The 25,582-nt window shown below is 38.1% G+C and overlaps 4 protein-coding genes across 4 annotated transcripts; 2 read left to right on the top strand and 2 right to left on the bottom strand.

Annotated features, from left to right (window-relative positions):
• Positions 1 to 4,307: 4,307 nt before the first annotated feature.
• On the bottom strand, positions 4,308 to 8,460 carry LOC148157112 (uncharacterized). The gene is made up of 10 exons (XM_088009668.1): positions 8,250 to 8,460; positions 6,664 to 8,163; positions 6,487 to 6,579; positions 6,300 to 6,404; positions 6,078 to 6,187; positions 5,784 to 5,975; positions 5,518 to 5,680; positions 5,202 to 5,367; positions 4,998 to 5,092; positions 4,308 to 4,909 (listed from the first exon to the last, which is right to left on the bottom strand). Exons 1-10 carry the CDS (start codon positions 8,404 to 8,406, stop codon positions 4,824 to 4,826), a joined length of 2,667 nt encoding a protein of 888 aa, XP_087865794.1. The 5' UTR covers positions 8,407 to 8,460; the 3' UTR covers positions 4,308 to 4,823.
• An 884-nt stretch (positions 8,461 to 9,344) lies between these two features.
• On the top strand, positions 9,345 to 12,976 carry LOC106925655 (cis-aconitate decarboxylase-like). Its single transcript, XM_015000096.2, has 6 exons — positions 9,345 to 9,511; positions 9,795 to 9,849; positions 10,238 to 10,425; positions 10,667 to 10,759; positions 11,054 to 11,259; positions 11,980 to 12,976. Exons 1-6 carry the CDS (start codon positions 9,497 to 9,499, stop codon positions 12,902 to 12,904), a joined length of 1,482 nt encoding a protein of 493 aa, XP_014855582.2. The 5' UTR covers positions 9,345 to 9,496; the 3' UTR covers positions 12,905 to 12,976.
• A 4,880-nt stretch (positions 12,977 to 17,856) lies between these two features.
• Positions 17,857 to 20,789, top strand: LOC106911331 (uncharacterized). The gene is made up of 7 exons (XM_014978112.2): positions 17,857 to 17,887; positions 18,308 to 18,496; positions 19,573 to 19,825; positions 19,898 to 19,989; positions 20,086 to 20,225; positions 20,326 to 20,430; positions 20,526 to 20,789. The coding sequence occupies exons 2-7, from the start codon at positions 18,367 to 18,369 to the stop codon at positions 20,610 to 20,612; spliced, it is 807 nt and encodes a 268-aa protein (XP_014833598.1). The 5' UTR covers positions 17,857 to 17,887; positions 18,308 to 18,366; the 3' UTR covers positions 20,613 to 20,789.
• A 1,469-nt stretch (positions 20,790 to 22,258) lies between these two features.
• On the bottom strand, positions 22,259 to 25,511 carry LOC106911332 (glutamine amidotransferase-like class 1 domain-containing protein 3, mitochondrial). Its single transcript, XM_014978113.2, has 5 exons — positions 25,410 to 25,511; positions 23,241 to 23,353; positions 22,966 to 23,137; positions 22,665 to 22,866; positions 22,259 to 22,584 (listed from the first exon to the last, which is right to left on the bottom strand). The coding sequence occupies exons 2-5, from the start codon at positions 23,346 to 23,348 to the stop codon at positions 22,392 to 22,394; spliced, it is 675 nt and encodes a 224-aa protein (XP_014833599.1). The 5' UTR covers positions 23,349 to 23,353; positions 25,410 to 25,511; the 3' UTR covers positions 22,259 to 22,391.
• Positions 25,512 to 25,582: the final 71 nt, after the last annotated feature.

Here is a 25,582-nt window from a genome sequence, read left to right as displayed (position 1 = left end):
GAAACTACATCTTTGGTGTTTCTGTGGCTTGCTGACTCCTGCCCAGCATGTGTGTCACAGGGATGACCAGGTATCAGGGTAACCTGGAGAAACTTTTCAGGCTGGAGAATTGATAGGGGGGCTGTATCCTACGTTTCTTTTCATACAGTTGCTTTTTTTTTTTTTAACCAAATGCCTTTTTTACTTTAACTCGATTAAATTTTAAGTAAATTCTTGGACTATTACTTTTCACTTCTACAGTACTTTAGTAAAGATGTGTTGAAGTAGTGCTGTTCTTACTGGATTACATTTTTGGATACTCTCATCCTCCACTGTTTATGCATAAATGATTGCTTACTTGATCTTGCCTTTACAAAAAAAGAAATCACCAGGATAAAATGAAACATACAATACAGATGAGAGTCGGGCAACTCGGGTCATGGTTGTCATAGCACACAGAAGCTATGTTGGCGGTCCCTTATATTCATTTATGACAGTTGGCAATCCTATTATATTTGTTTTGAAAATATTTTAATTGTATTCATTTTTATTCAAAGAAAAAAAAAGAAAAATGCCAAACATCTTTTATTTAGTTATTTATTTTTGGATATATTTTGTACATAGCTTAACATCATTTGGAATAGTAGTGCAGAACAGCTGTCCAATATTTCATTGTAAAATGCTCTAAACTAACATAAGGTTACATAGAAAATGAAAAAAAAAACATAACTAATAAAACAGTTAAACTTGTCAAAAGTAAAGTAAAACCTTTCAGAAATTGATAATCACAACATAGTGCCTTTCACTCTGTCAAAGATCTGCTGAACCTTTGCTGCAGGAACGCAGCCCTCCCTGACAATGCCGATGATTCCTGTGGAAACAGTTTGAGTTAGTCATGAAAAAAGTTAATCTGAAACAAATAAATTAGGAACTGCTGTGAGTTTCACCTTCATCAATCCTCAGACAGTTGACCACAGTGGCGGCAACAACCTCATTTGAGTCGCCATCACAGAGAACCCCCTGGATCTTGTGCCCCAGTCGACTGCAGTACATCAAAAAGTATTTCACACAATTAAAGGTCTGATGGACCGTCACTTTCAGTTGCATAAAAATATATATGATTCACAGAGAAAATGAATTAATCACTGAATAACTCCAGTGAAGATAAGCTCTTTAAGCTTATCTTATAAGCTTTTAAGGACACAGAGCTTATAGCAATAATCTACAAATTGTCAAGACATTGTGACAAAACTGGCATGTTAAGCTGCCTGAAATGTCCCACAAGTCAGGAAAAAATGTTGAATGTTAACATAAAAGTTAGTAGAGTTCTGTATTAATACCAAACACCGACAATAAAGTATACTGGAAGAAGACAAATAAAACTAAACTACAGCTACTAAAGTGAAGTTTTGTGTGAAATGTCAATGTTGTTTAGAAATGCAAAGCACACTGGCTATATTAAAAAGAGTATCTTACTTGATGACCGTGCTGTGGTGGGTGCTGTGGGCTATGTCATCATGCCTGTTGAATAATTGTTGAATATTTTCAATGCTTTAAAACAAGCTTACAAAATCTTAAGCATTTGACAAATACATGCAATGGTGATCCAAATAATAAAGATGAGATTGATCGTAAAAGAAACAGTATTTTAAAATAATTCAATTTTGATCGAATAATGAGTTTTTTGATCAAATATAAAAATTGTATGATTTTAAGACTTTGAAGCTAAAATCAAAGCAGTGACCAGCAGTGTTAGTCCTCACAGCTAATTTGAGACGTTATGAATATATTACATATATTCTCATACACCTTTTGAAGTATGAAACATCTTCTGGGATGTGATCTAATGAGTCACATATCTTTTTTATGTATGTTTTTTTTTTTAGACCTTGCTTTTTTTACGATGAGGAAAATACTATTCGAGGAACGCTTTAAGTTTTTGTCATTCAGTGAGAAAAGGGGTAGAGCGAGCGTATGTTGTGTACGCATCCACTTGAGAAATGCAGAGGGCGTGCTCCTTCACCCTCACGTACCTTCCTTCCGGGGGGAGTTAGAGGGGATGTAGAGCGAGCGTATGTCCACCTGAGAAATGTAGAGCGCGTGCTCCTTCACCCTCACGTACCTTCCTTCGGGGGGTGGGGGGATGGGGGCGGGGAATGTAGAGCGAGCGTATGTTGTGTACACATCCACCTGAGAAATGTAGAGCGTGTGCTCCTTCACCCTCACGTACCTTCCTTCGGGGGGTGGGGGGGCGCCGATTTATGTGTTCGCATCCACCTGAATAATGTAGTTGCGACCCTGCGGTGATGTGTACGTTTTTTCCCCGCAACTTCACACGAAATATTCGATGTTTTATTTATTTATTTATTTATTTATTTATTTATTTATTTATTTCAGTGATTCTTGAGAATAGGGACAAAACAGGTCCTATGGATAAAGCACACAATTTGAATAAAATATACACAAAATGTAATTGTTTCAAATATCTGACTAAACTAACCTGGGTCATGTGAGCACAACAATGTATATTTTCCTAGTGTTTGCTGAATATTTTTTTTATTTTAAACATTGTAGTAGGTGGCTGGTGTCTTTAAAATCCCTTATCCAGGAGCAGAACTCAATACATTATAATAGTTTAAAACAATTAAAGAAATACGAAAATTATATATTATGACAATTAAGTATAAGTAGTCACATAAATAATTATAAAAGTATCAATAAATCGAATTAAAAATAATTTTTATATATTTTCCAACTCCATTGAAATTTGTACCTAGTTTTTGTCAACACCGTCAGATATAAACAGAATGTTAAAAAAAAATCAGGCATTATTGGGGGGCACCAGAACTTCTGAGGACCCCATGACGTCGACTTTTCTCTTCCTTTGCTAAGAGCGCTAGTTAGCTCCGGTTAGCTTAAGTTATTCTTTATTTTTTTCTTCTGTTTTATTCCTAAGTTGCTCGTCACAACCATGATGTGTCAACTCCATAACTGACAATTTACAAAACTTTGATGAAATTTTGTGAAATAAATGCTTAATTTTGGTAAACTGTAAAGATTTAATGGACTTGAGAGCTACAATATGGCCTCCTTCAGAATAACATCATATAAATTCAGGTAGTTTGGCATTTCGTCAACTCCGTCAGATGTCAACTCCATCAGAGTTTTTGTGACTATTTCAGTGAAATTGTTGACAAATCTCACTTAAATGTGCAATTAATTCATTTTAATGTATTTTACATAAATTGCATTACTTCATATGTATCAAGTTTTTCATTTTACTCACTAGTTTGTCACCACCTTCAGCTCCGTGTCAACTCCGTCATGCACCGTCAACTCCGTCAGATGGACTTTTTGTTGTTTTTTGTTTTAAATAATTTTGTTTGTTTGTTTCTTGAGAAGCATTTGTCTGTTAAACTGAGAAAAAATATCACTAATAGGGTCATTAAAAATATTTTATATTTATTTTTGTCAGATGGTGATGACAAAGTTCTGGGTCAGGTCGAATAAAAATGTAATTTTTTAAAAAATGTTGCAACTGGGAGCCTGCACCTTAGCATCCTTACATTTCCAAAACATTATTTGTCATATTTGCATACATAAGGTTGAGAAATAACAAAAAAAAAAAAAAAAATTGGGAAAATTAAAACCCATTTTGTGTCCCTATTCTCAAGAATCACTGATTTATGTTTTACTGAAAATATGTTTTTTAATAGTAAGGATTTCATATTTATTTGTTCATTACTGTGTAGTAAAACACTCATAATTTTTTAACATTTTTTTAATTATTATTATTATTCTTTGTTAGTAAAAAAAAGTTGTTGTTTTTTACTGTTTTACTGCTTTTCAATAAAAGTTTTCCAGTTGGAGTCAAAGTAATAGCATTCAGTACCAAAAGTTTGCACTTTAATCTGATAACTGTGAGGGCTATTAGTGATTTATTTTTTGTATGTTTTTGCCTGCAAAAAATCATTTGTAGGCAAAACGTAAATTTCCACCCTTAGGGCTTCAGAGGTTAAGTAGTCATGACATCTGCCCTGATAACCAAAATGCCTTACTGCAGGGACATGCCACTCATGCTTTGCAAATTGTAGTTTAGAAATAGTTTGACCTTAATCATAGTGACATTGGTTCACTCCTTTAGTTTCTGCAATATGTCTGTGTTTTATGCCACTGGAAATAGTTTCAAACAACCAAAGTGGTGATCTTTGTAAGCAGGGCAAATGTCTAGGAGACTGAAATGAGACTGAATGCATGTAGCAACATGTACAGGCCAAGAATACTCTTGTCACTCATATAATAGGAATGAAATGACTGAAAAAAAGGGCTTTGTGATTTCATTTTATGTGTGTTCCACAACATTTCCACCATTTTTCTAAATGTATTTATTTTTGACACATCCAAAATATCCTCATCCTCAAATATTCAAGATCAATCATGATACAACTATGATACTGCAGTAGTTAATGCAACAATGCACAATGGATCTTATACATTTGTTCTTTATAGCCCAAAACGCCACCATGGAATGTTTTAAATACATGAATAAGTATTTACAAAGTATTTTTTACATATATTATGATATTATTTCAAACAATAATAAAACAGTTTCAGAATAGCATGACAGAGAAACATTATTTGTAATAAGTTAGGATATCTTAGGGGAAATTCTTCAAGTCAAAGTAAACATTGCATTTCTAGGGTCAAGTGTCTCTTGAGTTTAAACATCTGCAATGGCTGCTACACTTACATATATATAATATAAACAAAGCTTTGGTATTAAATATTGGCTCTGGCGCTGACCCACACATGTAGCTATGAAGAAGTCCTCTGGAAGGATTCGCTCACAACATTGTGTTTTTCAGCCTTTCGAAGATCTGATGAACTTTAACCGCAGGGACACAGCCTTCTCTTACAATGGTGATGATACCTAAATGAAAAGTGAGAGCAACTTCCGTTAGAGTGTGCTGAGTAAAACTAACATGAGCGTGGGAGAGACTTTGATTGTTTACACATACCTTCATCAATCCTCAGACAGTTGACCACAGTTGAAGCAACAACTTCATTGGAGTCTCCGTCACAGAGGACCCCTTGTATCTTGTGCCCCAGTCGACTGCAATTCAAAGAAAGTAGAAAAATATTGCATATGTTGAGAAAGCAATGGTTTTAGTACCATGATGTGTGACCCAGCATTTATTACAGTTCTTTTTGAAGTATCTTACTTGATGACCATGCTGTGGTGGGTGCTGTCTGGTTCTCCACTGGGATTGGCAGACGTAATAGCGAGGGGTCCAGTCATGTCACACAAGTGGCACGTCACGGTGTGGTCAGGAACACGGATCATGATGCTGTCCCTGGTGCCAACGCGGTCGTAAGCTGCTCCAACTCCTGCAGAAGAAAAAGTTGCTGTTTTTATTTGTTCATAATAACATTGTGAACATTTTATTTTAGCTTAGTTCCAAGTCATTTCAATAGCTTCTGATTAACAATAGTGGACACACTATAGAGATTGATTACAAGCTTGGGTGGAAATTTTACCAAGTTGAAATAGCCAGTTTCCTTTGCTGACGATGCAGCTGATGCCTCCTGGATAAACGTTCCTCATGAACTCCCACAGCAGAGGGCTGAATGGAGGCTTGGCTGCCACCAGCTGTTCTACACTAGAAATGCAAATGCATATAGGCTTCTCTGCTGGCCGGTCCTGGAGGAGAGACATATTTAACATTATGTTGATGGCTTTTCCATAAATTAAACACAGTGGAAAATAAATGTCACTTTGCGCTTGAAAGGTATTCCTGTCTTACCTTAATGTTGTAGATTTTCTCTATAGCCTGGGGATTCTTGCAGGAGGCAGACAGAGCGTACACAGTGTCTGTGGGAATACCACACACGCCTCCTTCTTCCAGAAGCTGAGCAATTTTTAAGAGGCCGCTTGTGAGGCGAGAGCTGGCCACCGGACAGGGATGCTCCTCAGATAGTTCTGACTTCATTTTTTCCTAAAATTACAAAATTACAGATGATACAGGAAATGTTCAAAATAATTTATGTGTAGTTGAAAATTCTTAGCGGATCAAACATTTTGTCATTAAAGTTATTACCTTAAAGAGAGGAGGCCCCATTGGCATCACTCTTTGTGAGAACATGTAGTTTATCAGTGACGCCAAAGTGCCATATATGCATATGAGAGAGACCAATGCCAGCATGGCAACTGTGGGAAAAAATCATGTCAAAAGGTGAATAAATTGAGTGAGAAGGTGAAAAGATCCATCAAGATTTAAGTACCTAATGCTTGTCATCATATGTGGCTCATGATAACTTACTTTCAAGTTCATATGGCAGTTTGTTCAGGGTGGAGAGAAGGAAGCAAACAAGAACCACCTCCATCAGCGTTGTCAGGAACAGAAGAACCAGGTTTCTATAAGCAGCTGGACCAGTTAACAGAAGATTACCAGAACAATCAGAACAAAGAGAAATACTGACAACAGAAAATGCATATATACAACTTACCAATCAGCATAAGGAAAGCATTGATGACAAGGAAGGCGATGGCTCCTGCAGTAAAACCATAACCTGCCTCAGTCGAGAGCTGAAGTTGGTTACCTGAATGAAAGGGATTCGAGATTATACTCCCATCTAAATTGCAACAGATATTGTCATTATGTTCATATATTAGCGCTAACATACCTGCAAATCTAAACCATGTCCACGTTGCCCAGACAACAACAAAGATGGAAGAGATGACTGATCCAAAGCGGCCGCCTCCTGTGACTTGCAACCTGCTGACGTAGGCCTGGATGATAGCTCCAGAGATCAGGACCCAGGGGATGGTCAGGTGCAGGAGAGAAGGGTTTGTACTCATGCTTCTTGAATGAAGAGCTGACAAAGCTGCAACCCCATTTGAAAGATAGAACAGAGCATCTGAGGTCTGATCTCCTGGGGGAAGCACATCCTGATCTCCCTGCCTAGACCTTCTACATCTCAAAGCCCTAATCAGCTGCTCAGAAGACACTGGTTGTGGTCCTACAGGTATGAGAGACTTTTCTGCAATGGTGTTGATGAGACGGGTGAAGGTGCCATAGATGGAGACTGCAGTGAACAGAGAACAAGCTACTCCAAAGAAGATGTAGTAACCCTGCAGGGGGATCTGAGGGACTGTGGAGACTGTGAGCAGGACAAAGAACAAGTTATGGATCAATTCCAGGACGTCCATGTTCAGGCTCCCTACACAAAGCACCAAGGCTGCCACCACAAAGAACCAGTCTCCTACCATTGCTTCCCTTCCAGAGACAACTTTACCGTCCTCTACTATTAAAACAGACACAACAAACTCCTCCCAAGCTTTGATCAACCAATATGTGGCATGCAGCCCAAACTTTGTGGTGTGGTAGCAATCTTGACGCAGGTGGGCGTAGTAGCTAGAGAACAACTGGGCAACTGAGATGATTGATACCCAGGCAACACCTAGACCAAATGACTTCATGTACCCAAAGTTATAGAAAGCAAAGATGAATGGAGCAACGGAGTCGCAGAAGAAACCCAAAGCCATTGGCTCTGCATACTTTGTGTTCTTCTTCTTCTCCTGGCCTCCACTCTGAGCTTTTCCTGAGTTGGGGGTCCCTAGTAAGAGAACATTAAAGAGTGGGGTACCAAAACCTTTCAGGGCCAGACGTTGAGTCAGACCTTTGATGAGAAGAGCTGCTGAACCATAGATAGCAAAGATCAAAATGAGCAACTCCAGAACCCCAGAGACAATCAGAGCCCAGGAATATGCAGCTAAAGCTACTGCTTCAAAGATCAAGGTGGCTGTGATGGCTCCAAAGACAAAAGGCATGATGTAGTTGACTGTGGCAGAGCAAAACGCAAGAAGAAAGGACAGGATGATGTAGGGGACCAGACCGGCAATCGCTGACTCCTCCATGGACAGACATAAATAGCACTGCGTGGAGTTATTAAGAGACATGTTACTCATCATGTTGGTGGATGAATTGCTCATCATCTGATCTGCTGTTAATGTCATATTTGGATTTTCAGGCAGGGCACCATAGTACATTCTAGTTGCACCATAACTAGCCCAAAGAGCAGAGTAGCCAATGAAGGCGGTGCCACTCAGGTGGTCATATTTACGGAAGGAGAGCAGCCCAGCCACCAGCTGGCAAACGCCGCCAATCAGGATGAGATGTACACCTGGAAAAAATGTTGCAAATTGGGGTAAGCTCTCTTCTTAGAACTTTAAACTGTGCCTAATTTGGTTATTTTACATCCAGTTTTACCTGCGAGAATGTTCTCTACTCCAACTGGAGCGTTGCCATTGTGAGCTGTGTTGAAGTTCTGGAGAAGTACAAGGAACGCACTGATCCCATTTGACAACATGCCTAAAACTCCCGGTTCCCCGTAGAAGCTGGCAGGAAACCCATCAGATGCAGCCATGATGGTTTCAGTGACAGACTCTTGCTCTGATGAAGTACATCACAGAGAATATACTCCTCACCAAGTCTATAAATCAACACACTGACCAACTGTTTAAGATGTTTCATTGATTAAGTTTGTACCATCCCATTAAGATCCATACCATATATTTCTTAAAATACACAAATTAGCTTGTACAGATGTTTTGGATACATTTATTGTCTACATTTTAGATACATTATTTTAAGGTGTATATCTGCATTTTATCATTTTCATAAATTACAAAAATATCCTAGCATAAAGAGAAAATATTGTCAATATTTTCACACATTTTAATATATAATGTATAATCTAAAACAAGCAATTGCATTTGATGCAAAGCAGCGATTCATCACAACCTATTCCATTCAGTTTTTCTTGGGTAGTTTCAGTCCTTTAACATGAAATAACTTGATAGTTAAGATATACTTCACCCTGTTAGAAAACAGTTTACAACAACTTTTATTGCCTGTTGCTTATTGCTGTTTTAGACAAACTTAACTTAACCACTCCTAATCAAAATTGTTTATATCCTGCCCAGAAAAGTGCAATTATTAGTCACATTAACAGATATGACATCTAAATGTGTAATCTAGTGTTTTAAAACTATGAATCTTTTGACTAATGTACCTTTTTATGTTTTTAGACAATAAGAGATAAGTTTGTTCTCAAAACAATAAGAGATAAAAATGAAGCATTACCTGGTCAAGATGCTTCAAAGATGAAATGCTCAGTGCTACTGATGCACAGATGAAGGTTTATCCAGTATAAGACTTTTCTGCTTGTAGGCGGAGTTTCAAGCTTAAGTCATCAACTAGTAGTTTTCTTTGCTTTGGCAATTACATAATAGTATGTCTTAAAATTTTTTAACAATGAACAACACAGGAACCTGGAATTTCCTACCTCGTTCCTTGTTCCTGTGAGGCAAGTTTTGGTACCTGGGCTATATAAGGCGACACCCTTCCCAATATTAGAGCAGCATCATTCAGACACTCTGAGCTAACAGCACAGTGAATGCGAGAAGCACTGAGGGGAAAGCTGGTTTTCAACGAGAAAAAATACAGAAGGCGTCATGTTCAGGCTGCAGGTAAGAAATATTCATATAATTTAAGAATCTATGAAAATGTTTTCTATCATAACTGCATTTGAGACATTTTAATGACCTTAAAACATACTTTTCATTTCTGTGGCATGAACTGTTACAGAAACTACCTACCGCTGTCAACAGAACCCTTTGTTACTATAAAACCATTGTCTTCTAAGACACTTGCTTCACATCACGCGTGCCTGACAAAGATAGCCTGCAGAAACAGATCAGATAAGCCTTTTACAGTTGCATGAGATCATTTGTACATTTTACTCTCTTGTAGAAAACCGTCAGACCGATCTGGGCTGCCAGAAGAATCCACAACTCTGCTGTGGAAGGTGAGAATTTCTGACTCATTATAGTGTTTTTACTTTTTAGACTTTTTTTTTTTATGTAACTCTTTGTGGTTGAATTGTTGAAGTGTTTCTTTTGCATATCTCATAATCATATTATTTTCCTTTTCTTTCTTTGCAGTGTGTGGCATTTGAATACTTTTGATTATTAGTGTGGCTTAATGTGTTTGACGTAAACATCACTAAACTTCTTTTTAATCTTTGTGATTCTAAAATCAGCATTCTGTATGTATATTTGTACATTGTAAATGTATAACTCTTGTCACCATTTTAGGTTAATATTTTACTTTAGATAGACTTTCTAAACTTTACTCTTCACATCCTCATTAACCCTCAGGTAAAAGAGAAATCTTTTTTTTCCTCCTTTCAACAGTGCTGAGGAGCCCGACTCCTGAGGAAACAGTCACTGCTAGTTTTGGGGAGTTTGTCAGTAAGGTCAAGTCCGAGCACCTGTCCTCTGTGGTTCTCCACCGCAGTAAAAGAATGGTACTGGACAGCATTGGTGTTGGTCTCATTGGTAGCACAACTGAGGTGTTTGAAATGGTGCTAAAACACTGCAAGGTAGGAAATAGAAAATGTCAAAATATGTATATAGGTTGATACAGTCCCACTATTTGACTCTTTTATTCAGCTTGTAGCAAACTTGTAGAATTGGACAAATTCAAAACTACATTTTACATGTATTCAAATATTCAAAATCTAATCTTAATGAAAGATAAATGTTTCTTTTTCAACTCTAACTTAATATTTCATGTAAATTTTTTATTGTAACCAAAATTAACTGTATTCTTTTAAACCCCAGCACATGTACGGCCATGATAACATCTGCTCAGTGTACGGAAAAAGAGGCATCAGGCTCTCCCCAACACTGGCAGCTTTTGTCAATGGAGTGGCGGTAAGTGCTGTTATGCTACTATTACAAATAGACTGCTAGTATTTTACATCAGTAATAAAATAAAATAAAAAAAATAAAAATCCCAACCAGCACAATCAGGATAAAATTTTGAAAGTGATCCTTTGTGTAACTTTGTTAAAAGTGTCCAACATTGTTTATTTAAGGAGTATCACCAAATCAAAAAGAAAAAGTACAGTTCACAACATTTTAGACATTGTTTATTCCACTAAGAAAGATGCCTTTTTCTATTACTAAATAATTAAAAATCTTCTTTTTTTTTCAATCACACTGCAGACTCACTCCATGGACTTTGACGACACCTGGCATCCAGCAACTCACCCATCCGGAGCCGTCCTTCCTGCTGTGTTAGCGCTCAGCGACATGATGCCGGCCAGCAGGAAGCCCAGCGGTCTGGACTTCTTACTCGCGTTTAACGTGGGCATCGAGATCCAGGGCCGCCTGATGAGGTTCTCCAACGAGGCCCACAATATTCCTAAAAGGTCAGTTCTTCAGAGTTGGATTGCATTCGCACTGGAACTTCCAGACTATTTGTAATTGAAATACAAAATATGTATTTTTGTTAATGGTTTGAATCATATACTTTTTTATGTCTTTGCAGATGATATTTCCTTTTAAAGTTAAAAGTGTATATGCTGAAAAAAAATTGTTTTGGAAGGTTTTACTGCGTAGTTTGTGCAAAGTGAACCTAACAAAGGCCTCACACACTTCAAATGTGTGAGGCCTTTCATAGCTGCATAGTGTTTTTCCCCTCCTCAGCACAGAAACTCAGAGATGTTTTGCTTACTTTTGTGCTTGGGTTTGTCTCTGAACTGTGGTACTTTTGGCTCCTTTGGCTAACTGGAGCTTTTTCTGTTGACACTGCTCCTTCCTGAAACAGGTAAAGCTCATCCCAGGTTCAGTCAGGACAGAAATGTGGTTTTCATCAGCAAAAATTATGATGATGCACAGAGTTTCAATACTTTCAGTTTGGGTACACAAAAACACTGGACGAGCAGAGAAAACAACTCTTCATATTTAGCTTGGAGGCTTTTTTGGGATAATTAGATTCATAAGTTTCCTTCGCATCATCACATTTTTAGGTTCTCTGAACTCTGCAACTAGAAATGTTTGACACACTTGATATTGAAATATGGCTAACTTTTAAAATACTAATTATGTTTATTCAGTAGACATTCAGGTCTCTGTTTGTCCTTCGTCAGGTTTCATCCTCCCACTGTGGTCGGTCCCATGGGAAGTGCAGCAGCCTGTGCTCGCCTCCTGTCTCTGGACTCCTCTCAGTGCAGCCATGCCTTGGCGATAGCTGCTTCCCTGGCTGGAGCTCCCATGGCTAACGCTGCCACTCAGTCTAAGCCCCTCCACATCGGCAACGCCTCACGCCTTGGGCTTGAAGCTGCCCTTCTGGCATCCAGAGGCCTAGAGGCCAGTCCTCTGGTGTTGGATGCTGTTGCAGGAGTGGCAGGCTTTAGTGCTTTTTATGAAGATTACATGCCACAGCCTTTAGATTCACCCCATGATGGCCATGCATTCCTGCTAGAGGAGCAGGACATGGGCTTCAAGCGCTTCCCCGCCCATCTGGGGATGCACTGGGTGGCAGATGCTGCAGCTTCCGTCCATAAGCTTCTAGTGGGCGTTGGTCCTGGAAAGGTCTCTCCAGATCAAGTCCAGGACATCTTGCTCAGAGTTCCCCTTTCTAAATACATCAACAGGCCTTTTCCTGAGTCGGAGCATGAGGCCCGCCACTCCTTCCAGTTTAACGCCTGCACCGCTCTCCTGGATGGTGAGGTGACCGTCCAGTCCTTCACGCCAGGCGCTATTAGCCGCCCCGAGCTCCGCGCTCTGTTGAGCCGCGTTCGGCTGGAGCATCCCCACGACAACCCCGCAAACTTCAACGTGATGTACGGGGAGGTCCAGGTGACGCTTGTGGGAGGAGACATTCTGAAGGGACGCTGTGACACCTTCTACGGCCACTGGCGCAACCCGCTGTCCAACGAGAGCCTGAGGAAGAAGTTCAGGAACAACGCAGAGGTGGTGCTTCCATCGGCGAAGGTTGAGCGGCTGATCGAGGCGGTGGACGAGCTGGACAGACTTGACGACTGCCAGCACTTGCTCTCACAGCTGCAATGAAGATATATTGCAAATATATTTAATATATATGATGAGTTTCATTGTCACCAATAAACACTTATTTGTACATTTTATCATCTTCATGCTTCTTTAAATTGTATATATTCTGTACTTCAAATTATTCTGTTTGAGAGTTACGTTTGCAAAAATGTTCTTTTTCTGGAGTTCTTGTAAGCTGATATATCTATTTGTGTACATCATACTGCTGTGTAAAAAATATTTTTTCAAATATAAGAAAGATAAATGTATCACAAAAATCTATCAATAAGCCACAGAGTTGTGTGCAAACAACTGCTGTCATAACACTTTGTTATAGTATTTATATTTTTTCTGCACTCTTTGCAGTATGTGGAACTGTCTCTTTCATTTTGCCTCAGTTCTTCTCTGAATATTATCATATAAATCATATGTCGTAAACATAAAACTGGCCTGGTGTGCTTTCCTGGACCTACCTTTTTATGTTGATGAAGCCGCCAGTCCTTTGAAACCCTTCAAGGATAGGAGACAAAGAGGATGAATTAATGGCTGGATCATCAGGAAAAAAATACCCCTCTCCAAAACGTCTTGAAAGAGAATCATTCTCTGTGGTTGAAAAAGTGGCAAATATTGCACTTATTTACAAGCCATTATAGATTAGCTGACATAAATTATATTTTCTAACACCATGAACTCAGTTCAGCTTGTTCTGTTTAACTGAAATATTAGATCTCAGCGATTCTCCCCAGGGTAAATGATTGAAGACGCTGGATGGAGGGATATTTTTCATCTTACAGTATATTAATATTAATTACCTAAAAACAAATCTCAACAAGACGGAGAACTGCACCATCAGGAGGAAATGTAGTTCCAATATAACTACAATTTGTTACACTGCTGCAAATCAGACAGTAAAATTATGCAATAAAACACAAAGACACACAGCAGCAAACTGAGCCGGATGGAATCACAAAATGAAAACATTTTGCTTGTTACCGAATGAAGCTTGCATTCAGGTTGTGCTCAAACTAATGAGTCTTCATGCATTTAAACAATTTTAGTAGTTGTCTTTAAATAAGTTTTCATTTTTAAATTAGTATTTACTGTTTAGGACTCTGAATTGTGTTGATAACTGCAAAAGTGATGTGAGCAAAAGAATGTTAAAAGGAAGGCTATTTTCAGAAAACAAGAATTCATTATAACTCAAGGGTTATTTTTTTTCAGCGGAGTGAAGTCTAAAGTGAGAGGAGCATGCTGACAGATATTTTATGTTGCAGTAATGAGCAGCAGCATCTAGGGGGAGACAAGAGAATGAAAAGTCAGCAGGAAAAAGCAACACAAACCTCTTAGTTCTCAGAAAACTGTGGAAAATCAGGCTTAACACACTATGAGTCATTCCAGGTCCACATTTATTTTTATGGCTGGTATCTTTAAATGTATCTGAGTAACAATAAAGCAAATTCATCTATTTAAAAATATCAGCATTAAATTCTAAATGTTTTGGTATTCATTTCTGAAAGTCTTTTAAGTTCCCCTTTAAACTGAAGCTGCTTTTTTGCTTTGTTTTCAGACCAGCCTCTGACCATTTTTAAAATAACGGTTGTGTCTATTTATTTATTTATTTGTTTATTTTTTGTTAAATCACTGAACTCTGACATATACATTTTTATCAGAAACATTCAAAGCCATCCAGTACTTTACGTCATCGAGACAGATGAACCAGTCATGACAAAAGTAAATGTAGCAAAGAGCCCATTTTAAAAAGGATCTTTTGGGGAATAATGGATTCGTCAGATTTACCTCCATCTTTAAAAAGCCACAGGCTTCTCATTGGATTCATCGTTCATCTGTCTCGATGACGTAAAGAAATATATAGCTTCGAATTTTTTACACTTAAACAAGCAAAAAACAGAAGTGATGGTCTCTGGTGGCACATTTGACACCTCGAACATAGATTTTGGTTCTCTGACACAGTATGTGTTACTAACTACATATATTAGCCAAAATGAAGCCAATTATATCAAGGCAGCTTTGTGAAACTGTTACATCTAGGCTGGATCACTGTAACCTGCTCTATTTTGGGAAACATTACCTTCATTATGACTGTACTTCACTGGTTGCCTCTTTTACGTCAGTTTTAAAGTTATTTTACTCACTTTTGCATCTCTTCAAGATGCCTAATGTGACTTCTATAAAAATATGTTGTTTGTTAAAACTATCTCTATGTCATGGCAGCATAATATGAGACTCTGCTGCATCAAGAAGGCAGCATTGCTTTATTTTTGTTTCTTGCGCTCCGTCTGAGACTCTTAAATCCAGGCTGGTCTTTGTTTGTTTCAGTTACATGAAACACACAAAAACTGGAAGCTGAAGTGTTTTGTTAACAAATTCTGATATCTTAGAAATAATTTGTGTGTGCTTATTCTGTATTCTTAATACAGAACAAACATTCTCAAACAGCAGAGCTTGCTGTTTGAGAATGTCAGTCCAGAACTTAATCCAGAACTAGTGACATTTCAGACCAAACGTCACTAGTAAGGTATTCAGAAACCAGTAAGTTACTGAAACTGAGAGCTTTTTGGATATTAATTCCTCATAATTAGGCGCCACCTCGACTTGGTCATTATGATCACAATTACTAACTTTGTTAATATGTATCTTTGACACCCATTAATATTTATTCATAGCCACACTAAGCCTATTGTTGCAGAGGTCAATTATAATTCTGTTGATAATTACTGTTTGTGCAAGCATTGCTCAGAAAGGATCTTGCATTTTCTTTTTCATGACATATGTTTGGAATAATGTCATAACGTCAGAGAGGAAAGGATGAGTAATTAGTTTTGAAAAGGGCTGTTGATGTTTGCTTTGTTGATGTAGAGATTTCTGCAATTGTTTCCTGGTAGCAGGTCATGAATATGTAAAACAATAAGCAAAAGAATCAAGGTGAGCAGAATGAGGTGATGGGGAATTTTTCTTTAAACTATTTTCTCCGAATATTCACAAGGTTCCTGGTTCTGACGGTAAAAGATGTCGTAGCTTTTCCTTTTGACCAGCATTTATGGTCAACAGTATTTCCTTGTGAAAATACCGGTCATTTTACACTTGAACAAGCAAAAAACAGAAGTGAAGGTCTCTGGTGGCACATTTGACAAGTCGAACATTGACTTTGGTTCTCTTTTATCATCTTTGACATCCGGAGATTGATGGCTCTGATTTTTTGTGTGTTTTTTTTCACAATAACAAGGCTAACGTCATGCTATGTAGAACCAATTCAGCATATTGATTATTTGTACCTGATTGTGTGTGTGAGAAAAACTCTGGAATAAACTGGAAACTGGATATCACCCTTCAACATCTCATGTGAAACACTTTTGCTGGGCAAACATATATTGTATATATATTGAACAGGTTTGCACAATAAAGATGGGTCTACAGTTTTCCCAGATTTTCTTAAATTTCTGACTTCTGTGTATGATTTTATTTTAGCTGAAGAAGGACCAAAATTTAAACAAATAAAACAAGCAAAATAAAGTAAAAAGTTAACAATTTGTCATTCATCATTTATTTGTTGAGAGAAGTGATCCAGCATCATTAATCTGTAAATGCCAAAAAAATAAAAAATAATAATAATAATAATAATAATAACTGTGTTATTGGTGTGAACCTGATGCATTACAGACCTTTGTTTGGAATATGCAAAAAGGAAAATGTTCCTTTTCATTTAAGCATATCTAAATAATCAGAACCTGTCTTAATAAGAATCAACTATATGAGTGACCAACTATATCCAAATATTAAAAAAAACAAAAACATTGAATTAGATGTCAGACACTGAAGGTTGTTCACAATGCAAATCAATTTCAGTGTTTTGAACTGTCAACCCCCAAAATGCTCACATATTGTCAGACAACAGTTTCGTGAAGACTCTGGTATCCTCACAGCAGTTTTAAACTTGCTCACTGAAGGCATGTTCAATTGATGTACAGGGCGGACCATAAGTTTCCATACATCTGAGAATGTAAAATGTATATTTCTTTTATATTTTCAGATAGCTAAGAAGACGAGTTTGACAAAAGAGCAAAGAATTGAAATTGTACCGATGGCTGGATCGGGAAACAGATGCACAAAACTAGCAGAAAACATGGACCGAGCATCACACACACAGCACTGTGGCAAAACGTATTTCCAAGTTTCAGAAAACTGGAAGTGTTGCAGATCAACCATGAAGTGGTCCAAGACGTGCAGCGATTACACAGAGTCCAACAAAAATAAAAACATTTTATATAAACAATATGAAATGTTTATTTTTTTCTATGAATGGAAACTTATGGCCCACCCTCTATATTCAATGAATGGATATATTAAAATGAGCGTATATAAGGACAATGAATGTCATCATAAAACAACGTTAATCGATCCATTTTATTTTGATCATTGAAACAGTGACATGTCACCAGATTTCCAGCAGTCACCAGATCACACACTCCTTTAATTACTTCTGCTTTCATTTCGTGATGGTTCTTTCCTCAGTTTCATAATGAAACATCTTTATACTTTTTGGTGGGTTCATTAGTCACTAATTGTTCTTTCACTCTACATGAAAATAAATAGTTTACTATGAGGGTGTGGTGAGGGAAGCTGGATCTAGCAGGCTTTAACAGAATAACCTCTATTGTTTCAGATTTCAACAGAAACTGTATCAGTCACAATGCATTCTCCATTACTAGAGCAGAACGTAAAAAGTCAGAGATAACACAACACAAAAGGCATGTAGATCAAACAAAGAAATGTTTCTAAATAGCCTCCACACACCTGAATGAGGTCACTGTCTTGTACTTTTCAGGGATGGTGGTTTCCCTGGAATATGAGGACATAGGTCTAAAGTTTATGAATTTTAAAATGATGACATAATGGTAGGAGTTTCCAAAGCTGAAGGGTATATAATGACTGACAGACAAGAGCCAGACAGAATCCAGACTTACTGGGGGACTGAGCAGACAACAGGTATGGAGAGACACCTTCTGCTGTAGTTAAAGCTTAGACTTTGGAGAATAATATTCTACCTAAACAAAAAGAAAAACATTACCCCATTTGACCATGTTCCATCAATATTTGTAAATCAGCAGTGTTTTATTCAGCTTTCTGTTGAACAACAGAAAGATTTTTGGAGAGTTTTACATCTCTGCAGTCTCAGAGTTGTTTTTAGTGCACACGGAAATAGAGTTTCTTATATTTACAAGTCCAATTAACTTGATTCAAGCGTGTAACAAATTATAAACTGAGCACAAGTGCTGCGGTGTGCTTATTTTGAAATGTATGTTCTTTATAACCAGCAAATAACTAAAGCCAGGTCAGTGTGAAGGCACACCTTTAATGGCGTTGACTAAACTTAAGCTCTTTTCAACTTTTAAATTTCGCCTTCAGTCGACATCTCACCAACCTTGGAAGCAGAAAGCCAGAGACATCAGCAGGGAAACGCAACGATGACTACGTCTCCAGCTGAACTACAGGAGCGCTACAATGAGGAGGGCTTCCTGTCACCGCTGCCCGTGCTGGACGAGACAGAGCTGAGGGAGGCCAGAGACGCCTTCGCTAAGCTGGAGGAGGAATTTGGTAGGTAACAAACAGAGGGAGGGGGAATTAGACGAAAAATTCAGAGATTGAGCAAGATATAGAGAACTGAGATCAAATGAAACTGACGAAACAGTTGAAACTAAACTGTCTAATATAGTTTCAACTAAACTAAAGAGTAGTACACAGTGAAGCAGTGTGCTACTGCTTCACTGGTTTATTTCTGTAGAAGCACAGCAACACTTTTCTCAGTAAAAGCAGCTGTAATGGGATGTAGACATATGAATTTCACAACAGGTGCCTCGCAATTCACATGTACAAAGAAACCAAAAACAATAAGTTCATATATCAAATATGGAAAAAAAATTGTAACAGCATAGAGAACATAACATTTATTTATTATTTAGTAGAAAAGCCATTACTGGCTACTGACTGAGCCATTCTGGCAGCTTCGTATGATTTCAGGTCAGAGTTCACTTGACTGTTTGAAAATCACTCCTCTTTTCCTCTGAAGAATGATTCATCCATCGAATCAGATGATCTGTTTGGGATGAAACCATTTTGGAACATCCTTCTATTCTGTTATTTCAGATGCTTGTGGTGTTGCAACAGAAATGTAACAAACTGATCACAGGAAAATGTGTATGTTTGTTCAGTGCTACAGAAGAAAAGTTTCATTTTTTTTACTTGAAAATTACACAGTAAGGAAATTTAATAATATCAAGATAAAAACACCAGCAAATACCGCATGCTACATTCACCAAGTGTGATGAGTGAGTGATTAAATTAAACAAATGTTTCAATAAACAGCTGATCTATTCATATACAAATATTAAATAACTACAGTAATACTTGGAGACACCCAGCTCAGACCCAGTCTGTTCTCCTCTGTTAGTTTAATCATGTTGTTTTTTCATTTACATCATATTTTCTTACATAATAAATACTTTCTGTAGATTTAAGAAGCTTCACTTTGCACACCAGCAATCATTTTAATGTTCTTCTCCTTTGACGAAAGAAACTCTGAGAAAACTGTTGACATATCCAACACTTTGTTTCAGCAGATGAATCCGATTTTCTTTTTTTTTTCTAACCGTGTATTTTCATGTTTCAAACAGGTACAGCGTACACACAGTACAGCCTCCACAACGTTCATCTTCAGTACCCCTGGGTGATGAGCCTGACCAAGCATCCCCGCATCCTGCGAGTGATCCAAGCCATCCTGGGACCTGACGTCATTCTGCTGGACTCTCGATTTATCTGTAAATACCCGACAATCAAACCCGCCAAACTCCAGGAGAGCAAAACAGATCAAAGCAAACCTGATGGAGACGACGAGCTCCCCTATGTGGCCTGGCACCAGGACATGAGGTGAATATAACTTACCAGAGGAAAATAAAGTTTATTTTTTGTGTTGCATGATTAAGAGTGCGGTGTTCACAGGTACTGGGGTATTGCCGGTGGACCTGTTCTGTCTGTGTGGCTTGCTCTTGATGATTCACAAAAAGAAAACGGAGTCCTTCAGGTCATCCCAGGTAAGCTAAATTTGTTAGTTATTTGCATTTTCTAAGTTATCACTGGCAGTCCAAGCCAGCTGTATGCTCCACGTATTTGACGTCAGTCCCTTACAGGAAGTCACTGCTCTGGCATGTTGCCCCATCGCCAAGCAACCCGCCCTGGAAACCTACTGTCAGTCAACCAGGAGATCCCAGAGGAGCTGGTGCAGGTGGACGAAGCTGTGCTCTGTCCTCTGAAAGCCGGACAGATGTCGGTAGGTTTATTTGTTTTTTTGTGATAAAACCTTGCAGCTATAAAATGCTCTAAAGACAAGTTTATCTCAATCAAATATATCTTTTTTTTTTTTTTTCCAGATTCATGATGGACTTCTTGTCCATGCAAGTGATGCCAACACTTCCCAAAGGAGGCGCTGTGGATTTGTGATCCGTTATGTTCCCACCTGTGCCCACCCCACTGAGGTGAGATAATCCTATTTTCTTAGCCAGAGGTTATTTTAGAAAACTTACCTTTCATTTCTAATAACTTTTTTTTTTTTTGTCTGTTTTAATTTAAGGATCCTGATCGTCCCAGGAAATTTCATGCAACAGAGTTAGTCTGTGGGGTGGACCAGTTCCACCATTTCTCCAACAAAAGCACATGAAGGATTAATGAAGACTTCACAACAACTGCTTTAACATCTCGCTTGATAAATCAAATGTCTATTTATGTATATGAACTATGATAAATCATCTGACTCTAAATTAAAGCATTGTCTGTTAACTTATTCTTTTAAGCTGCTAATGCCTGTTTAAATATTATTAAAAGAACAAAAACACAAGGTTGAAAAGCTCATTTTCTTTTCTTAAATCACATTTTTGTTCCTTCACATTTGCATGTGGTTTAAAAATCAGTAAATTTACGCAACTCAACCTTTGAAGACAAAGGAAGTTGAAAACATACATATTTGAGTACAAACCTCCAGGTAGCATCAAAATGAAACCAACAGCACAGGATATGGCCAGACAGAAGAAGAAGAATCTACACTTCTGCATGTTCATATTGTGATATATTATTTACATGTTAAATCTATTCATGGTATCAAGTTTCTACACATAGAAATACAATTTAATTTACATGCTCCACTTTCACTGAACAGGACTTTATTAAAAATATTTAGTAGCAGCAGGCTTTAAAATTCAGAAATGCTTTGGAACGCACTCAATACACTGTAAGAATATTTTGAAAAAGGGCTTTTTTTTTTTTGCAAAGATTGAAAAGGGAAGGTGTTCTAGAATCACCTCGTGTCTAACTGCTCATGCCCCAGTATCTGTGCCACCAAAGTATCCATGGTAAAATTTGGAAATGTTTACGACAATGCAGATTTTCAAAGATTTTGCATGTGACGACAACTTGGAAAATAACTAATTCCCCTTTAAAAAAAAAAAAAAAAGATGTCTCAAAGATGTGCAGTGCCACACACCTGCTGAGTACTGAGATGGTGAGGAAAGAACACGTATGTGTGTTAGTTGACTCAATTCTTGGTCAGTTTGACCATATGCTTTGAATTGCTGTTGTTGAGTCTCAAGTCTCAGCTATTTTTTTTTTTTTTTTTTGAGAAGGGTTTATTTTGGGCGTGAGGTTTTCCAGATTCATCTTTTATTTCATGACAGACCCACCGGATGTCACCTAATGGTTGTTTGGACCTGATGAATCTAAAAGGGCACTCTGAAACTTTTTACTTTCCTCACCTTGCATGTAGTGGCAACATCAACTTGTCCAGTCTTGTGTTATATTTCCAGCTTTTTTAAACTTTTCAATTGGTGCTAATCCAATGACTGTAAGTCTAGGTGGAAGATATCTACCTGACTAGAACAGGAAGTCATGGATTATTGATTTAAAGATCCTAGACACTGAGAAAGTAAGCTGCAATGTAATGTAAAGAAATGTTTCCACAACTATTAATTTATAGGGATCTCAATAGGTCTGGCACCAATGATTTTGCAAAAAGAAAAATCTTTAAAATTAACTGCATCTTCTTTAAACACAAGTCATTAACTTTAAGAAAAACTAGTGGAGGGTTTAACAAGTCTCTGAGCTTTGCAGTGACACTCAAACATCAATTAACAACGCTATCTATAAGCTTTTTTCTATGTTCATATATGCAAAAAATAAAACAAAATTTATTATAAAAAGCTAAATTATCTGAATAATCACTCACTTCACACATTGAAGAGCAATGAAAGATTGCTGTCTCATACAAAATTTGTTGCGTCATTGTATGTATGAAGAAAATTATGTCCAAAGCTGTAAGTTCCACAAAATGCTTTATTTAAAATTTCACTCTGACATTTGTTTAATTAGAGTTTCTGATTAAATATTGCAGCATCTCTCATGATTTCCTGGTGAAAATAAATAGAACTGATTACATATAACAATCTTCTTAGGCAAGTTTCAGCGTTTCTTGAACCATGACGCCGATTCCATCAAACACTTGGTGAAAGGGAGCGTTGCACATGAAGGCAGAGGTGGTGACCAGCTTGTTCTTGACATCAACGTGAGCTTCATCCACGTTTTTGTTCACGTGTTTGCAGCCCATCTCCTTCAAAGCTCCAGCTGTCCCAGCAAACGGCCACCTGAAGATAAAAACCAAGTGAATGATCACACAAAATCCATTAAACTAACATTTTCCTAACGTGAACAGAGATTTACACACTTTTCACACTCTTTGTCCTGCCCCACGGTGAGCTCACAGCCGGGCAGCAGCTTTGCAGCCAGGACAGGCGAAATGCAGCACATGCCCAGAGGCTTTCCTGCTTTGTGGAAATCCTTGATGATCTTCTCCAGATGTGGCTGGACGGTGCAGCTCTTGTTCTTTACAGCCCAGTCACTCAGGTTCTTAGCCACACCAAACCCTCCTGATGGAGAAAATAGGGGTTTGTTCAGAAACCTACATTGAAACATTAAACAGAGGAGCTTCACACAGGTTCCTCTGAGTTTATGCAAGATGAACTCACCTGGAATGATGGCAGCATCAAACGCTGAGACGTCCAGCTTGGCCAGATCTGTCACGTTGCCCCTAGCGATACGAGCGCTTTCCTGCAGGATGTTCCTCTTCTCCTCAGTAGGTTTCCCCACGCAGTGATTTACAACATGCATCTGGTCACCGTCTGGGGCAAACATCTGCACCTGAGATCAAACGGCCAATATGGTCACTAAAAATCATTGACTCCTGCTGGTTTTCTATCAACACAATGTTTTTGACAGAAAAATAATTTTTTGTTGTTCTTACTTCTGCTCCAGCGCGACTCAGATGGACCAGGACGGCCGAGGCCTCGTGGATCTCTGTGCCGTCATAGACGCCACAGCCGGACAGAATTACTGCAACACGCTTCACCATGATTGCTAAGAAATGCACAAAGACATGTTCAGTCAGAAGGAGACTCTTTAAGGTGCCAAGTTGGTTCTTAATCATTCATGGTGAGGTTTGAATTTCTGTTTCCCCATTGGCAGTACAGTCAGACTGGTGATAGCCACTTGGCACCTGTTGCATGTTCACATAAAACATTTACAAAGCCAGGTGAGAAACAAGTCTCAGGAGTGCAGCTGCTGCTTGCAGGTAGCAGCAGAACCTGGCAGCAATAAATGTGGTTTTTGTCCAAATAAATATTTCTTTCAACACTTATTTCAGTGTTGCAGTGTAAACCAAAGATGCTCTGACGAGAACAAAAATGTGATATATGTTCTCTGATGTTACCGTACATATTAAGTAGACATTTTCCTGTCTTTATTCAGGGGTGAGGTCTCCAAAAAACAAACATTTTTAACTCGGCTTAGAGTCCAGCTCTAAAGGTATGAGGGGTGATTCGGATTCAAGGACTAGAAGTCAAGTTTTATGTGTGGCGAATGGAAGAGAGGACGAATTTGGTGAGTCTACTTTGTGAAATGGTGTGAGGAGGCTCATCTGGAAATCTCTGGAGATAGATTTGAGAAGGAACAATTCCCCACCCTCTCCAATGTTAATCAATATTACAAATATTTAGGAGAATAATTGAAGAATCAGCTAGACTGGTCAGCCAAGATGGACGCCATGTACAAGAAGGATCTGAGCCGGCTCGACTCAGGTTATTTGTTGTATGTTACAACCTGCCTGTGAGATGCACCATCTTTTTTGCTGTAGCACTGTGGTATGCAGGTATCAAGGAAAAAAAAAACAAAAACAAAAAAAAAAACATACAACAGATAATCTTAGGAGCAGGTTAATGACAGACTCCCTTCATAAAAAATGCAGAGGAGAACCATGCAGGATGCCCCTCCTGCTTTTAGGTTTTGTAACCCATTCACCATCTAATGGGGAAGTCACTTTTAATTTCTGTGCTCTTACGCAATTCTTCCGGCCATCCCATCACACTGTCAGCCTCACAGTGCCTAGAAAAATACCCTATCAAATCAAAGGAACACATTACTCTGTCTCTTTATAAGTGCATCTAAAATAAACTCTATTTTATTGGTCGCTCTTTCATGATCTGTTGATATTCAACAGATCATGAAAGAGCGACCAATAAAATACAAGCAAATCAGAGGTGAAGGAGGTTGGATTTAAAATAGAAAAATATATATTTCTACTGTTCCTTTGTAGTACATGTCAGTAGAGGGTGTTAACAGAATGATGTTGGATTTTCAAATACTAACCTGAGCAAGCAATCACATGTAGGCAGGCAGTATTAGGTCAATAGAAACAGGATGTTGGGGATTTTCTATGTTATCAGTTTGATTATTACTTTAGTTCATTAATCAGTTTTATATTAATCAGCATTGACGTGATTTTCTTGTCTGTGTGAAGACTTTTTGCTGTGTTGAATACTTTTGGAACTGATTGTTCCCTCCACCCTTGGGAGACATCGCTCTCAAGGGAAAGGGCTAGATGACCTGTGTGTGTAGATAGAGCTTGCCATCTGTTTTTGCTGTTTATCTTTTCTCACTATCGTTTTCCCAAATAAAAGGCCTGCTCTAGCAGAGAGAGGGCAGAACGCTCTGTGAACGGCCTGGAGGAGCAATTTGCTGAGTCTTCTCCTTTTGCAAAAGTTCAACCATAAAATTCATATACGTCGTCTGTGGTTCTTTTATGTAGGTTTGGAAATTACCTATCACGGGACTTATTGGACTTAGGAAAAAATATTCCTATAATCGATTTGTTGATAAATGTCTACTAATGTGTTTTTTTATCTGATCATTGATTACACTAAATAAGTAGTTTTAGCACAAATATTAACTCTCTGACAGTTTATGTGATATTTTTAAGCTACTATTAGGAAGCCACAGAGTTAGACATTAATCGTTTTTAATTCAGTTTGCTGTTAAAAAAAATACAAACTAATTGGTTTAAACCTGTAATCTACTGCGTGTACTTTTTTTTTAACATGCATTGAAGGCAAACGGATCAAGAGAATATATTACTCACCTTATTCAGCTTTTGTCGTATTTCTCCTGTTGAACACGGCGTGCAGCGGAGCTCCTCAGGGTTGGTTTGAAGGCTGAGCTCCGAGCAGAGCGGCTTTATAATCCCCTCCTGCTCGCTGGGTTTTTCCGTCCAACCAACACGCTGCTCAAGACGCTGACGTCACAAGCATCAAG

Source organism: Poecilia mexicana, unplaced genomic scaffold (assembly GCF_051168715.1).
Source record: "Poecilia mexicana isolate PSO_F unplaced genomic scaffold, ASM5116871v1 scaffold_10, whole genome shotgun sequence".
In the NCBI taxonomy this organism is placed as follows: domain Eukaryota; kingdom Metazoa; phylum Chordata; class Actinopteri; order Cyprinodontiformes; family Poeciliidae; genus Poecilia; species Poecilia mexicana.
This window is presented reverse-complemented; position numbering and strand designations above follow the sequence as displayed.